Source organism: Pongo pygmaeus, chromosome 20, assembly GCF_028885625.2.
Source record: "Pongo pygmaeus isolate AG05252 chromosome 20, NHGRI_mPonPyg2-v2.0_pri, whole genome shotgun sequence".
In the NCBI taxonomy this organism is placed as follows: domain Eukaryota; kingdom Metazoa; phylum Chordata; class Mammalia; order Primates; family Hominidae; genus Pongo; species Pongo pygmaeus.
The window spans coordinates 17,371,722-17,387,292 of record NC_072393.2 but is presented as its reverse complement, the minus strand read 5'-3'; the positions used below and the strand labels follow the sequence as shown (position 1 = coordinate 17,387,292).

The following is a 15,571-nucleotide window of genomic DNA, read 5'->3' as shown; positions in this document are numbered from 1 at the left end:
AGGTATGACCTGTCCAGGAAACCTCTTGATTTGGTGGCCAGCCCTGGTGAGCCTGTCCATAGAAGGGTTCTCCATCTTTCAAGCCCTCTCTATATAAAACAAGAACCTTCTTGTGCCCCTCCATCCCCTCCCCAGTGGTTCCTGGATGCTTCAGTCCCCCAGGCTCTTCCTGCTGGGGCCACACGTTTAGCAGGCCTACAGGGTTCCTAGTTTCCCAACTCCTAATCAGGGAATTGGCAGATTAGGCTTCATACTGTAGTTTGGATACACATGGAAGCATTTTCAAGATGTGATTGGATGAGGAAGATTGGATTGCTGGCCCCAGGGCCTCTGTCAGCTGGCAGCCACCCCAGAGGCCCTGACCCACTCCCATGCATGACCCCTGAGAGCTTGTCCTGAAGCTGGTACAGAAGCAGCAGCTTTGTAAAACTCAAAACCATGAAGGCAATTGTAAATCACAGTGGAGAAAGGCATAAGAAATGCCTTCAAAATCAAGTGCCCATGCCTTTTTGTAATTGGAAAAAACACATCCTTATTCTGAGAGCAACATGTATATATATGTGTATATATATACACATATATATACACATATATGTGTATATATATACACATGTATATACACATATATGTGTATATATATAATATGTGTATATATATACACATATTATATATATTTTTTTGGTGAGATGGAGCCTCACTCTGTTGCCCAGGCTGGAGTGTAGTGGCGCCATCTTGGCTTACTACAAGCTCTACCTCCCAGGTTCATGCCATTCTCCTGTCTCAGCCTCCCAAGTAGCTGGGACTACAGGCGCCCACCACCATGCCTGGCTAATTTTTGTTGTATTTTTTAGTAGAGACGGGGTTTCACCATGTTAGCCAGGATGGTCTCCATCTCCTGACCTCATGATCTGCCTGCCTTGGCCTCCCAAAGTGCTGGGATTACAGGCATGAGCCACTGCACCCGGCCATATATTTTTAATTATATATGTATTTTCTTTTTTAAAAAAATTATACTTTCAGTTCTAGGGTACATGTGCACAATGTGCAAGTTTGATACATAGGTATACATGTGCCGTGTTGGTTTGCTGCACCCATTAACTCATCATTTACATTAGGTATTACTCCTAATGCTATCCCTCCCCCAGCCCCCCACCCCCCGACAGGCCCCAGAGTGTGATGTTCCCCGCCCTGTGTCCAGGTGTGCTCATTGTTCAGTTCCCACCTATGAGTGAGAACATGTGGTATTTGGTTTTCTGTCTTTGTGATAGTTTGCTGAGAATGACGGTTTCCAGCTTCATCCGCGTCCCTGCAAAGGACATGAACTCATCCTTTTTTATGGCTGCACAGTATTCCATGGTGTATATGTGCCACATTTTCTTAATCCAGTCTATCACTGATGGACATTTGGGTTGGTTCCAAGTCTTTGCTATTGTGAATAGTGCCACAATAAACATACGTGTGCATGTGTCTTTATAGTAGCATAATTTATAATCCTTTGGGTATATATCCAGTAACGGGATTGCTGGGTGAAATGGTATTTCTAGTTCTAGATCCTTGAGGAATCGCCACACTGTCTTCCACAATGGTTGAACTAATTTACACTCCCACCAACAGTGTAAAAGCATTCTTATTTCTCCACATCCTTTCCTGCATCTGTTGTTTCCTGACTTTTTAATGATCACCATTCTAATTGGCGTGAGATGGTATCTCATTGTAGTTTTGATTTGCATTTCTCTGATGGCCAGTGATGATGAGCATTTTTTCATGTGTTGGATGCATAAATGTCTTCTTTTGAGAAGTGTCTGTTCATATCCTTTGCCCACTTTTTGATGGGGTTGTTTTTTTCTTGTAAATTTGTTTGAGTTCTTTGTAGATTTTGGATATTAGCCCTTTGTCTGATGGGTAGATTGCAAAAATTTTCTCCCATTCTGTAGGTTGCCTGTTCACTCTGATGGTAGTTTCTTTTGCCATGCGGAAGCTCTTTAGTTTAATTAGATCCCATTTGTCAATTCTGGCTTTTGTTGCCATTGCTTTTGGTGTTTTAGTAATGAAGTCCTTGCCCATGCCTATGTCCTGAATGGTATTGCCTACGTTTTCTTCTACGGTTTTTATGGTTTTAGGTCTAACATTTAAGTCTTTAATCCATCTTGAATTAATTTTTGTATAAGGTGTAAGGAAGGGATCCAGTTTCAGCTTTCTACATATGGCTAGCCAGTTTTCCCAGCACCATTTATTAAATAGCAAATCCTTTCCCCATTTCTTGTTTTTGTCAGGTTTGTCAAAGATCAGATGATTGTAGATGTGTGGTGTTATTTCTGAGGCCTCTGTTCTGTTCCATTGGTCTATATATCTGTTTTGGTACCAGTACCATGCTGTTTTGGTTACTGTAGCCTTGTAGTATAGTTTGAACTCAGCATGATGCCTCCCGCTTTGTTCTTTTTGCTTAGGATTGTCTTGGCAATGTGGGCTCTTTTTGGTTCCATATGAACTTTAAAGTAGTTTTTTCCAATTCTGTGAAGAAAGTCATTGGTAGCTTGATGGGGATGGCATTGAATCTATAAATTACCTTGGGCAGTATGGCCATTTTAACTATATTGATTCTTCCTATCCATTAGCATGGAATGTTCTTCCATTTGTTTGTGTCCTCTTTTATTTCGTTGAGCAGTGGTTTGTAGTTCTCATTCAAGAGGTCCTTCACATCCCTTGTAAGTTGGATTCCTAGGTATTCTATTCTCTTTATAGCAATTGTGAATGCGATTTCACTTATGATTTGGCTCTCTGTTTGTCTGTTAATTGGTGTATAGGATTTTTGTGATTTTTGCACATTGATTTTGTATCCCGAGACTTTGCTGAAGTTGCATATCAGCTTAAGGAGGTTTTGGGCTGAGATGATGGGGTTTTCTAAATATACAATCATGTCATCTGCAAACAGGGACAATTTGACTTCCTCTTTTCCTGATTGAATACCCTTTATTTCTTTCTCTTGCTGATTGCCCTGGCCAGAACTTCCAACACTATGTTGAATAGGAGTGGTGAGAGAGGGCATCCTTGTCTTCTGCCAGTTTTCAAAGGGAATGCTTCCAGTTTTTGCCCGTTCAGTATGATATTGGCTGTGGGTTTGTCATAAATAGCCCTTATTATTTTGAGATATATTCCATCAATACCTAGTTTATTGAGAGTTTTTAGCATGAAGGGCTGTTGAATTTTGTCAAAGACCTTTTTTTTTTTTCTTTTTGAGATGGAGTGCAGTGCTGGAGTGCAGTGGTGCAATCTCGGCTCACTGCAAGCTCTGCCTCCCAGGTTCACGTCATTCTCCTGCCTCAGCCTCCCGAGTAGCTGGGACTACAGGCGCCCGCCACTACGCCCGGCTAATTTTTTGTATTTTTAGTAGAGACAGGGTTTCACTGTGTTAGCCAGGATGGTCTCGATTTCCTCACCTTGTGATCTGCCTGCCTCAGCCTCCCAAAATGCTAGGATTACAGGCGTGAGCCACCACACCCAGCCCGAAGACCTTTTTTGCATCTATTGAGATGATCATGTGCTTTTTGTCATGGTTCTGTTTATGTGATGGATTTCGTTTATTGATTTGTGTACGTTGAACCAGCCTTGCATCCCAGAGATGACGCCGACTTGATCGTGGTGGATAAGAAGCTTTTTGATGTGCTGCTGGATTTTGTTTGCCAGTACTTTATTGAGGATTTTTGCATCGATGTTCATCAAGGATATTGGTCTAAAATTCTCTTTTTTTTGTTGTGTCTCTGCCAGGCTTTGGTATCAGGATGATGCTGGCCTCATAAAATGAGTTAGGGAGGATTCTTTCTTTTTCTATTGATTAGAATAGTTTCAGAAGGAATGGTATCAGCTCCTCTTTGTACTTCTGGTGGAATTCAGCTGTGAATCCTTCTGGTCCTGGACTTTTTTTGGTTGGTAGGCTATTAATTATTGCCTCAATTTCAGAGCCTGTTATTGGTCTAGTCAGAGATTCACCTTCTTCCTGGTTTAGTCTTGGGAGGGTGTATGTGTCCAGGAATTTATTCATTTCTTCTAGATTTTCTGGTTTATTTGCATAGAGGTGTTTATAGTATTCTCTGATGGTAGTTTGTATTTCTGTGGGATCAGTGGTGATATCCTCTTTATCATTTTTTATTGCATCTATTTGATTCTTCTCTCTTTTCTTCTTTATTAGTCTTGCTAGTGGTCTATCAATTTTGTTGATCTTTTCAAAAAACCAGCTCCTGGATTCATTGATTTTTTGAAGGGTTTTTGTGTCTCTGTCTCTTTCAGTTCTGCTCTGACCTTAGTTATTTCTTGCCTTCTGCTAGCTTTTGAATTTGCTCTTGCTTCTCTAGTTCTTTTAATTGTGATGTTAGGGTGTCGATTTTAGATCTTTCCTGCTTTCTGTTGTGGGCATTTAGTGCTATAAATTTCCCTCTACACACTGCTTTAAATGTGTCCCAGAGATTCTGGTATGTTGTGTCTTTGTTCTCATTGGTTTCAAAGAACATCTTTATTTCTGCCTTCATTCCGTTATTTACCCAGTAGTCATTCAGGAGCAGGTTGTTCAGTTTCCATGTGGTTGTGCGGTTTTGAGTGAGTTTCTTAATCCCGAGTTCTAATTTGATTGTGCTGTGGTCTGACAGTTTGTTGTGATTTCTGTTCTTTTACATTTGCTGAGGAGTGCTTTACTTCCAATTATGTGGTCAATTTTAGAATAAGTGTGATGTGGTGCTGAGAAGAATGTATATTCTGTTGATTTAGGGTGGAGAGTTCTGTAGATGTCTATTAGGTCTGCTTGGTGCAGAGCTGAGTTCAAGTCCTGGATATCCTTGTTAACCTTCTGTCTCATTGATCTGTTTAATATTGATAGTGGGGTGTTAAAGTCTCCCATTATTATTGTGTGGGAGTCTAAGTCTCTTTGTAGGTCTCTAAGGACTTGCTTTATGAATCTGGGTGCTCCTGTATTGCATGCATATATATGTAGGATACTTAGCTCTTCTTGTTGAATTGATTCCTTTACCATTATGTAATGGCCTTCTTTGTCTCTTTTGATCTTTTTTGGTTTAAAGTCTGTTTTATCAGAGACCAGGATTGCAACCCCCGCCTTTTTTTGCTTTCCATTTGCTTGGTAGATCTTCCTCCATCCTTTTATTTTGAGACTGTGTGTGTCTCTGCACATGAGATGGGTCTCCCGAATACAGCACAATGATGGGTCTTGACTCTTTATCCAATTTGCCAGTCTGTGTCTTTTAATTGGGGCATTTAGCCCATTTACATTTAAGGTTAATATTGTTATGTGTGAATTTGATCCTGTCATTATGATGTTAGCTGGTTATTTTGCCCATTAATTGATGCAGTTTCTTCATAGCATCGATGGTCTTTACAATCTGGCATATTTTTGCAGTGGCTGGTGCTGGTTGTTCCTTTCTATGTTTAGTGCTTCCTTCAGGAGCTCTTGAAAGGCAGGCCTGGTGGTGACAAAATCTCTCAGCATTTGCTTGTCTGTAAAGGATTTTATTTCTCCTTCACTTATGAAGCTTAGTTTGGCTGGATATGAAATTCTGGATTGAGAATTCTTTTCTTTAAGAATGTTGAATATTGGCCCCCACTCTCTTCTGGCTTGTAGGGTTTCTGCCAAGAGATCTGCTGTTAGTCTGCTGGGCTTCCCTTTGTGGTTAACCGGACCTTTCTCTCTGGCTGCTCTTAACATTTTTTCCTTCATTTCAACTTTGGTGAATCTGACAATTATGTGTCTTGGGGTTGCTCTTCTCGAGGAATATCTTTGTGGTATTCTCTTTATTTCCTGAATTTGAATGTTGGCCTGCCTTGCTAGGTTGGGGAAGTTGTCCTGGATAACATCCTGAAGAGTGTTTTCCAACTTGGTTCCATTCTCCCCATCACTTTCAGGTACACCTATCAAACATAGATTTGGTCTTTTCACATAGTCCCATATTTCTTGGAGGCTTTGTTCATTTCTTTTTACTCTTTTTTCTCTAACCTTGTCTTTTTGCTTTATTTCATTAATTTGATCTTCAATCACTGATACCCTTTCTTCCACTTGATCGAATCGGCTATTGAAGCTTGTGTCTGCGTCACAAAGTTCTCGTGCCATGGTTTTCAGCTCCATCAGGTCATTTAAGGTCTTCTCTATGCTGTTTATTCTAGTTAGCCATTCGTCTAACCTTTATTCAAGGTTTTTAGCTTCCTTGCGATGGGTTTGAATGTGCTCCTTTAGCTCAGAGAAGTTTGTTATTACCGACCTTCTGAAGCCTACTTCTGTCAATTTGTCAAAGTCATTCTCCGTCCAGCTTTGTTCTGTTGCTGGCAAGGAGCTACTATCCTTTGGAGGAGAAGAGGCGCTCAGGTTTTTAGAATTATCTGCTTTTCTGCTCTGGTTTCTCCCCATCTTTGTGGTTTTATCTACCTTTGGTCTTTGATGTTGGTGACCTACAGATGGGGCTTTGGTGTAGATGTCCTTTTGGTTGATGTTGATGCTATTCCTTTCTGTTTGTTAGTTTTCCTTCTAACAGTCAGGTCTCTCAGCTGCAGGTCTGTTGGAGTTTGGTGGAGGTCCACTCCAGACCCTGTTTGTCTGCATATCACCAGTGGAGGCTGCAGAACAGCAAATATTGCAGAACAGCAATTATTGCTGCCTGATCCTTCCTCTGGAAGCTTCGTCCCAGAGGGGCACCCGCCTATATGAGGTGTCTGTCGTGCCCTACTGGGAGGTGTCACCCAGTTAGGCTACATGGGGGTCAGGGACCCACTTGAGGAGGCAGTCTGTCCATTCTCAGAGCTCAAACGCCGCGCTGGGAGAACCACTGCTCTCTTCAGAGCTGTCAGACACGGACGTTTAAGTATGCAGAAACTGTCTGCTGCCTTTTGTTCAGCTATGCCCTGCTCACAGAGGTGGAGTCTATAGAGGCAGTAGGCCTTGCTGAGCTGCAGTGGGCTCCGCCCAGTTCAAGCTTCCCAGCCACTTTGTTTGCTTACTCAAGCCTCAGCAATGGTGGACGCCCCTCCCCCAGCCCAGCTGCCACTTCGCAGTTCCATCTCAGACTGCTGCGCTAGCAGTGAGCAAGGCTTCATGGGTGTGGGACCCGCCCAGCCAGGCACGGGAGAGAATCTCCTGGTCTGCTGGTTGCTGAGACCATGGGAAAAGCTCAGTATTTGGGCGAGAATGTCCTGTTTTTCCAGGTACAGTCTGTCCCGGCTTCCCTTGGCTAGGAAAGGGAAATCCCCTGACCCCTTGTGCTTCCCAGGTAAGGTGACACACTGCCATACCTCGCCATACTTCAGCTCATCCTTCATGGGCTGTACCCACTGTCCAACCAGTCCCAACAAGATGAACCAGGTACCTCAGTTAGAAATGCAGAAATCACCCGTCTTCTGTGTCAATCACACTGGGAGCTACAGACTGGAGCTGTTCCTATTTGGCCATCTTGGAACGGCCCCAACATATTTTTTTAACCATGTAAATGTGGTTAACATTTTTTTCAAGCAGTAGAAGAGGATATTTAATGAAATTTAAGTCTCCTTCCCACCCTCAGATCCTCCATTCCCTTCTTCAGAAGCAACCATGCTGAATAATTTTTTTTTTTTTGAGGAGGAGTCTCACTCTGTTGCCCAGGCTGGAGTGCGGTGATGGGATCTCAGCTCACTGCCTTCCATGTTCAAGTGATACTCCTGTCTCAGCCTGCTGAGTAGCTGGGATTACAGGCCTGCACCACCAACCCCGGCTAATTTTTGTATTTTTAGTAGAGAGGGGGTTTCACCATGTTGGCCAGGCTGGTCATGAACTCCTGACTTCCAGTGATCCACCCACCTCAGTCTCCTGAAGTGCTGGGATTACAGGTGTGAGCCACTGTGCCCAGTCTGAATAATTTCTTAGATATTCTTCTGTGCATATGTAGGATTAAAAAAAAATGAATAGAAGAATACCATAATGTCATTTTGTACATTTCTTTTGAAAGTTAACAAGTCTTGGAAATCATTCCATATCAGTAAATGCATGTTTACCTCACTCTTTTTTTTTTTTTTTTTTACAAATATATAATAGTCCACCAATGAATATACTATCATTTGATTTGCCAGTCCTCCTAATGATGGAGATTTGGGCTATTTGCTAATTTTCATAGTGCCACGATGAACCACTCCATCTCTCTGTGTTTGCACACATGTCTGTGGGTGTTTCCAGGGTCTGCTTCTAGGAGAGGTGTTGATGGTTGAAAGGATAGGAGCATTTTTATTTTTGCCAAATTTTGAGAAAGACTTTTTTTTTTTTTTTGAGAAAGGAGAAGGAGCAGCCTTTGAGGAGGGTGAACTGTGAGGCTTCTGAGGCTCAAACAAGAATGCATGAAGGCACTCCTTAGGAAACAGAGGATGGGTGAGCAGGAGGTGGAGAGTTCAGTGTGATGATGAAGATGAACGTGGTAAAACCCAGGGAGGGAAATTAGCAAAGGGAGAGGCATAGGGTGGCCCCTGCAGGCCTTTATCCCTTCTGCATCCAGGAGAGGAAGCACGACTGTTTAAAGATGGACTCTGCCAAGCCTTTGATACCTTGCTTCTACTATTCTTAAGTAGAATGATAACCCTGCCAGGTAAAAGAATTAACAAGTTACATCCTTGAACAGACACTTTTCAAAGAAGATATACATGCAGGCTGGGCGTGGTGGCTCACGCCTGTAATCCCAGCACTTTGAGAGGCTGAGGCAGGCAGATCACAGGGTCAGGAGTTCGAGACCTGCCTGGCCAATAAGGTGAAATCCCGTCTCTACTAAAAATACAAAAATTAGCCAGACATGGTGGTGGATACCTGTAATCCCAGCTACTCGGGAGGCTGAGGCAGAAGAATCGCTTGAACCTGGCAGGCAGAGGCTGCAGTGAACCGAGATTGTGCCATTGCACTCCAGTCTGGGCAACAGAGAGAGACTCCCATCTCAAGAAAAAAAAGAAAATATACATGCAGCCAACAAGCATATGAAAAAAAGCTCAATGTCACTGAACTAGACAAATGCAAATCAGGCCAGGCACGGTGGCCCACGCCTGTAATCCCAGCACTTTGGGAGGCCGAGGTGGGTGGATCACCTGATGTCGCGAGTTTGACACCAGCCTGGTCAACATGACGAAACCCCATCTCTACTAAAAATACAAAAATTAGCTGGGCGTGGTGGCACACCTGCAATTCCGGGTGTAATTCAAGAGGCTGCGACACGAGAATCACTTGAACCTGGGAGGTGGAGGTTGCAGTGAGCAGAGATTGCACCACTGCACTCCAGCCTGGGTGACAGAGTGAGATGCTGTGTCAAAAAAAAAAAAAAAAAAAGGGAAATGCAAATCAAAACCACAATGAGATGCCATCTCATGCCAGTCAGAATGGCCATTATCAAAAAGTCAACAAATAAGGTGGGCACAGTGGCTCATGCCTGTAATTCCAGAACTTTGGGAGGCCGAGGCAGGTGGATCACCTGAGGTCAGGAGTTCGAGACCAGCCTGACCAACATGGTGAAACCCCCATCTCTACTAAAAATACAAAATTAGCTGGGTGTAGTGGCAGGTGCCTGTAATCCTAGCTACTCGGGAGGCTGAGGCTGGAGAATCGTTTGAACCTGGGAGGCAGATGTTGCAGTGAGCTGAGATCGTGCCATTGCACTCCAGCCTGGGCGACAAGAAGGAAACTCCATCTCAAAAAAAAAAGAAAAGAAAAAAAAGTAAAAAAATAACAGATGTTGGTGAGGTAGTGGAGAAAAGGGGATGCTATGCACAGTTGATGGGAGTGTAAATTAGTTCAACCATTGTGGAAAGCAGTGTGGTGATTCCTCAAAGAGCTAAAAACAGAACTACCATTCGACCCAGCAATCCCATTACTGAGTATGTACTCAAAGGAATATAAATCATTCTACCATAAAGACACATGCACACAAATGTTCACTGCAGCACTATTTACAATAGCAAAGACCTGGAATCAACCTAAATGCTCATCAATGACAGATTGGATAAATAAAATGTGGTACAGAAATACCATGGAATAATATGCAGCCATAAAAAAGAACAAAATCATGTCTTTTGTGGAAACATGGATGGAGCTGGAGGCCATTATCCTTAGCAAACTAATGCAGGAACAGAAAACCAGATACTGCACGTTCTCACTTATAAGTGGAAGCTAAATGATGAGAACACATGGACACAAAAGGGGGAACAGACACAGGTCTACTTGAGGGTGGGGGATGGGAAGACAGAAAGGATCAGAAATAATAACTATTGGGCACTAGGCTTAGTATCTGGGTGATGAAATAATCTGTACAACAAACCCCCATGACACACGTTTACCTATGTAACAGACCTGCACATGTACTTCTGAACCTAAAATAAAGTTTTTAAAAAACAAGTTATGTCCTAATCAAGTAGACTGTTAACCCTGCCAGGTAAGAGAGTTAACATGTTATATCCCAGTGAAGTACAATGTTAACCCTTCCAGGTAAAAGAAATTAATGCATTATATCTGATCAAATAGAATGCGAAGCTGCTAGGTTCACATAAGATTTGTTATGTTCATGAAACCTTAATCATTTCTTTTTTTCTTTTCATAGAACAGAGAAGAGAAAAAGGACTTTCTTCCCTGAAACATGGATTTGGCATTGTCTCAACATCAGGTACATTAAGATTTCTTTTCTGTGCTGACTTTGCCGGTTGACTGAAAGGCACTCATGCGGGTCCAGAGAGCCCCCGGTGGGACGGGCAAGCCTGATACCAACATCTGAGTAAGACACTGTGCATCTTTTTCTAACACATAAAACTTCAAGCCATGAAGCCATCCTTGAGTCCTGCTGCACATTTGGACGTTTGCCTGTGAAATATGAAATGCAAGGGCTTTGTGCCTCTTACAACTCCCTCTTGGGGTTACTCTATCTGCTCTGTTTTTATAACCAGCTCATTAAAATGATTACAGTTCCCTGGAACATGAACTTGACTCCACCTACCCCCACTCCTTGCTCCTTGGGGGACTATAGCTCTTGCTCAAAAAACAGGATGCCTTTCTCGACACATTTCCTTTCTGCATTTTTTTCCCCCGGTTTAGTTCTCTTTGAAGCAGGAGTGCAGGCACCCCTTTTCTGCTGAATGCAATGGACTTTTTTTCTTGCAATGCTCAGCGTTAGAGCACCAATGACACTAGTAGAAAGTGGCAGTGGCTTGCCCCGGCAAACCAGTTTGGCAAACCCGGGCCAGCAGGTGGGCTGACTGCTGGAGCCGTGCCCTTCTTCCAGGCACAAGGTGCTGTGGCAAGTGCTTGGCAGAGACAGGCACGCACCTGGGGGCCCCTCAGGCTGCTTTGGGGGATGTGTATGTCCTCATCGTGGGAAGGTTTGACTGCTGATCAGAACACATCCAGGTCACTGTGTTTTGCTCTGGGGGCCCACCTGTAAGACAGGCTATCTGTCCATCATCATTCAAATGTATCTAACTTTCTGGAAGTCTGGTGAGCTTTTTTTTATTGTTAAAAAGTTTTTCAATTTATTTTTATTAGGGCTGGGCACGGTGGCTCACACCTGTAATCCCAGCACTTTGGGAGGCCGAGGTGGGTGGATCACGAGATCAGGAGATCGAGACCATCCTGGCTAACACGGTGAAACCCTGTCTCTACTAAAAATGCAAAAAATAGCCGGGCATGGTGGTGGGCGCCTGTAGTCCCAGCTACTCGGGAGGCTGAAGTAAGAGAGTGGCGTGAACCCGGGGGGCGGAGGTTGCAGTGAGCCGAGATGGTGCCACTGCACTCTAGCCTGGGCGAGAGAGCAAGACTCCGTCTCAAAAAAAAAATTATTTTTATTTTATTTTACTTTATTTATTAGAGTTGGGATCTCGCTCTGTCACCCAGGCATCATAGCTCACTGCAGCCTCAGACTCCTGGGCTCAAGCGATCCTCCCACCTCAGCCTCCTGAGTTGCTGGGACTACAGGCATGCACCAACACACCTGGCTAATTTTCATTTAAAAAAATTATTTTGGCCGGGCATGGTGGCTCACGCCTGTAATCCCAGCACTTTGGGAGGCCAAGGCGGGCAGATCTTGAGGTCAGGAGATCTAGACCATTCTGGCCAACACGATGAAAGCCCGTCTCTACTAAAAATACAAAAAATTAGCCAGGCGTGGCGGCAGGTGCCTGTAGTCCCAGCTACTTGGGAGGCTGAGGCAGGAGAATGGTGTGAACTCAGGAGGCAGAGCTTGCAGTGATCCGAGATTGCACCACTGCACTCCAGCCTGGGTGACAGAGCGAGACTCTGTCTCAAAAAAAAAAAAAATTATTTCATACAGATGGGGTCTCTGTATGTTGCCCAGGCTGGTCTGAAACTTCTGGCCTCAAGTGATCTTCCTGTCTTGGCCTCTCAACATGCTAGAATTACAGGCGTGAGCCACTGCTCCTGGCCCGGATGTTTTTGATGTTAAGGATGGTCCCTTTAATAAGGCAGACAGAGTCCCAGCACTCATAACATTTTCATTGTAGCTAGAGTAGACAGGTGCCCACAGAGCTATCATGGTGCAGTGGGGTTAGTCTTCTCCTGGAAGGCTGGGCATGGAGCTTGGGAGGCAGAGAAAGATGGTGGAATCCTTTGGAAAAGCCAGAGAGGTTCCTCAATGTAGGGCCCAAGCTGAGTCCCACCATATGAATAAGCAAGAAAGGGAAGGGTGTCCAGGAAGAAGGACCAGCATGAGCAAGTGCTGCAAAGTAGGAGAGGCTGGTGGATTTCCACATGGTTGAAATGAGATGGAAGGAGCTGAGGAGGATGCAGGGAGTATGAGACCATGTGGGCTGTGGGGGTGGTGTTGGGGTGCAGGTGTGGAGAGCCAGGGATTTGAGATTTAGGATTTGGAATGTTCTCTCTCCTCTCTTGTTGGCTGGAGCAAGGATGAATCAGAGGGGACAGATCTGAGACCAGGGAGGAGGTTCCTGCTGGACCCGAAAGAGGACTGGTCAACTCTCTTTTAAACCACACCCATTTAAAGGCAGGGTGTGGTGGCTTATGCCTGTAATCCCAGCACTTTGGGAGGCCGAGGCGGGAGGATTGCTTGAGCCCAGGAGGTCAAGACCAGCCTGGGCAACATAGCAAGGTCCCATCTCTAAAAAAAATTTTTAAATTAGCCAGGTGTGGTGGCACATGCCTGTGGTCCCAGCTACTTGGGAAGCTGAAGTGGGAGGATCGCTTGAGCCCAGGAGGTTGAGGCTGCAGTGACACGAAATTGTACCACTGCACTCCAGCCTGGGCTACAGAGTGAGACCCTGTCTCAAAAAGGGAAAATGATTCAAAAATGAATTGGTTTAAAAAATTATGGTGAAATACTCAACATAAAATTTACGATCTTAACCATTTTTAAGTATATAGTTCAGTGGTATTAAGGACACTCATGTTATTGTGCAAACATCACCATCACCCATTTCTGTGACTCCTTTCATCTTACAAAACTGACACTCTGTCCCATTAAACACTCACTCCTCTCTCCTCCCTTCCCCCAGCGCTTGGCAACAACCCTTTTTGTTTCTGAGTTTGACTATTTTAGGGACCGCCTGTAAGTGGAATCATGTAGTATTTGTCATTTTGTGACTGGCTTATTTCAATGAGCATAATGTCCCCAAGGCTCATCTGTGTTGGAGAATCCATGTCAGAATTTTCCTTCCCTTTTTTTTTGAAACAGAATCTCGCTCTGTCATCAGGCTGGAGTGCAGTGGCACAATCTCGGCTCACTGCAACCTCTGCCTCCAGGGTTCAAGTGATTCCCCTGCCTCAGCCTTCCAAATAGCTGGGACCATAGGCACGCGCCACCATGCCCAGCTATTTTTGTGTGTGTGTGTGTGAGACGGCATCTTGCTCTGTTGCCCAGGCTGGAGTGTGGTGGTGCGATCTCAGCTCACTGCAAGCTCTGCCTCCCGGGTTCACGCCATTCTCCTGCCTCAGCCTCCTGAGTAGCTGGGACTACAGCCCCCCACCACCACGCCCTGCTAATTTTTTGTATTTTTAGTAGAGACGGGGTTTCACCGTGTTAGCCAGGATGGTCTCGATCTCCTGACCTCGTGATCTGCCCGCCTCGGCCTCCCAAAGTGCTGGGATTACAGGCGTGAGCCACTGTGCCCAGCCAATGCCTGGCTAATTTTTTGTATTTTAGTAGAGACGGGGTTTCACCATGTTGACCAGGATGGTCTCGATCTCCTGACCTTGTGATCCACCCCCCACTCGGCCTCCCAAAGTGCTGGGATTACAGGTGTAAGCCACCATACCCGGCTTCCTTCCTTTTTAAGATTGAATAATATCCCATTGCATGGATTCTCTCATTTTGTTTATCCATTTATTTTTTGTCGATGGACACTTGAGTTGCTTCCACCTTTTGGCTATTGTGAATAATGCTGTGAACATTGGTACACAAATATCCCTTTGAGACCGTGCTTCCCATTCTTTTGGGTATATACCCAGAAGTAGAATTGCTGAATCATGTAGTAATTCTATGTTTAATTTTTTAAGGAACCTCCAGACTAATTTCCACAGCAGCTGCAGCATTTTACATTTCTACTAACAGTGTAACAGGGTTCCAATCTTACCACATCCTCACAAACACTTACTATTTTCTCTTTCTTTCTTTCTTTTTTTTTTTTTTCTGAAATAGAGTCTCGCTCTGTTACCCAGGCTGGAGTGCAATGGTGCAATCTCAGCTCACTGCACCCTCCGCCTCCCAGGTTCACACAATTCTCCTGCCTCAGCCTCCCAAATAGCTGGAACTACAGACACACGCCACCACACCTGGCTAATTTTCGTATTTTTAGTAGAGATGGGATTTCACCCACTACTTCTGGGTATATACCCAAAAGAATGAGAAGCAGAGTCTCAAAGGGATATTTGTATACCCATGTTCTCAGCATCATTCACAATGGCCAGACTCCTGACCTCAAGTGATCCACCCACCTCGGCCTCCCAAAGTGTTGGGATTATAGGCGTGAGCCACTGTGCCCAGCCTTTTTTCTTTCCCTTTCTTTTTTAATATCCTAATTAAATACATGAAGTGGTATCTCATTGTAGTTTTTATTTGCATTTCCCTAATGATTAGTGATGTTGAGCATCTTTCATGTATTTATCAGTCATTTGTCTATCTTCTTTGGAGAAATGTCTATATTCAAGTAATTTGCCCATTTTTGAATCGTGTTGCTGTTTTTGTAATTGAGTTTCAGGAGTTCTCTGTATATTCTGGATATTATTTCCTTATCAGATATATGACTTCCAAATATTTTCTCCCACTGAGTTGATTTTTTACTCTGTTGATAGCGTGTTTTTTTTTTTTGACAGGGTCTCACTCTGTCACCCAGGTGTTCAAGTGATCCTCCAATCTCAGCCTCCCAAGTAGCTGGGTCTACAGGTGCACACCACCACTCCTGGCTAAATTTTTAAATTTTTTGTAGAGATAGGGTCTTGCTGTGTTGCCCAGGCTGGTCTCAAACTCCTAGGTTCAAGTGGTCCTCCTTCCTCGGCCTCCTAAAGTGCTGGGATTACAGGGGTAAGCTACCATGCCAGCCCTTGAATAGTGTCTTTTGATGCTTA

General features: G+C 44.1%; 1 protein-coding gene across 8 annotated transcripts in view; it reads left to right on the top strand.

Annotated features, from left to right (window-relative positions):
• The window catches only part of CPAMD8 (C3 and PZP like alpha-2-macroglobulin domain containing 8), a 138,366-nt gene that overhangs the window by 60,193 nt on the left and 62,602 nt on the right, over positions 1-15,571 (top strand). For all 8 annotated transcript variants that reach the window (XR_010125092.1, XM_054465910.2, XM_063658932.1 and 5 more), the window contains one exon: positions 10,587-10,649. Coding sequence is in view for 7 of the 8 variants with exons in the window: in XM_054465910.2 (XP_054321885.2) it covers positions 10,587-10,649 (63 nt within the window). In the remaining variant the exon portion in view is untranslated. The remainder of the gene's footprint in view (positions 1-10,586; positions 10,650-15,571) is intronic.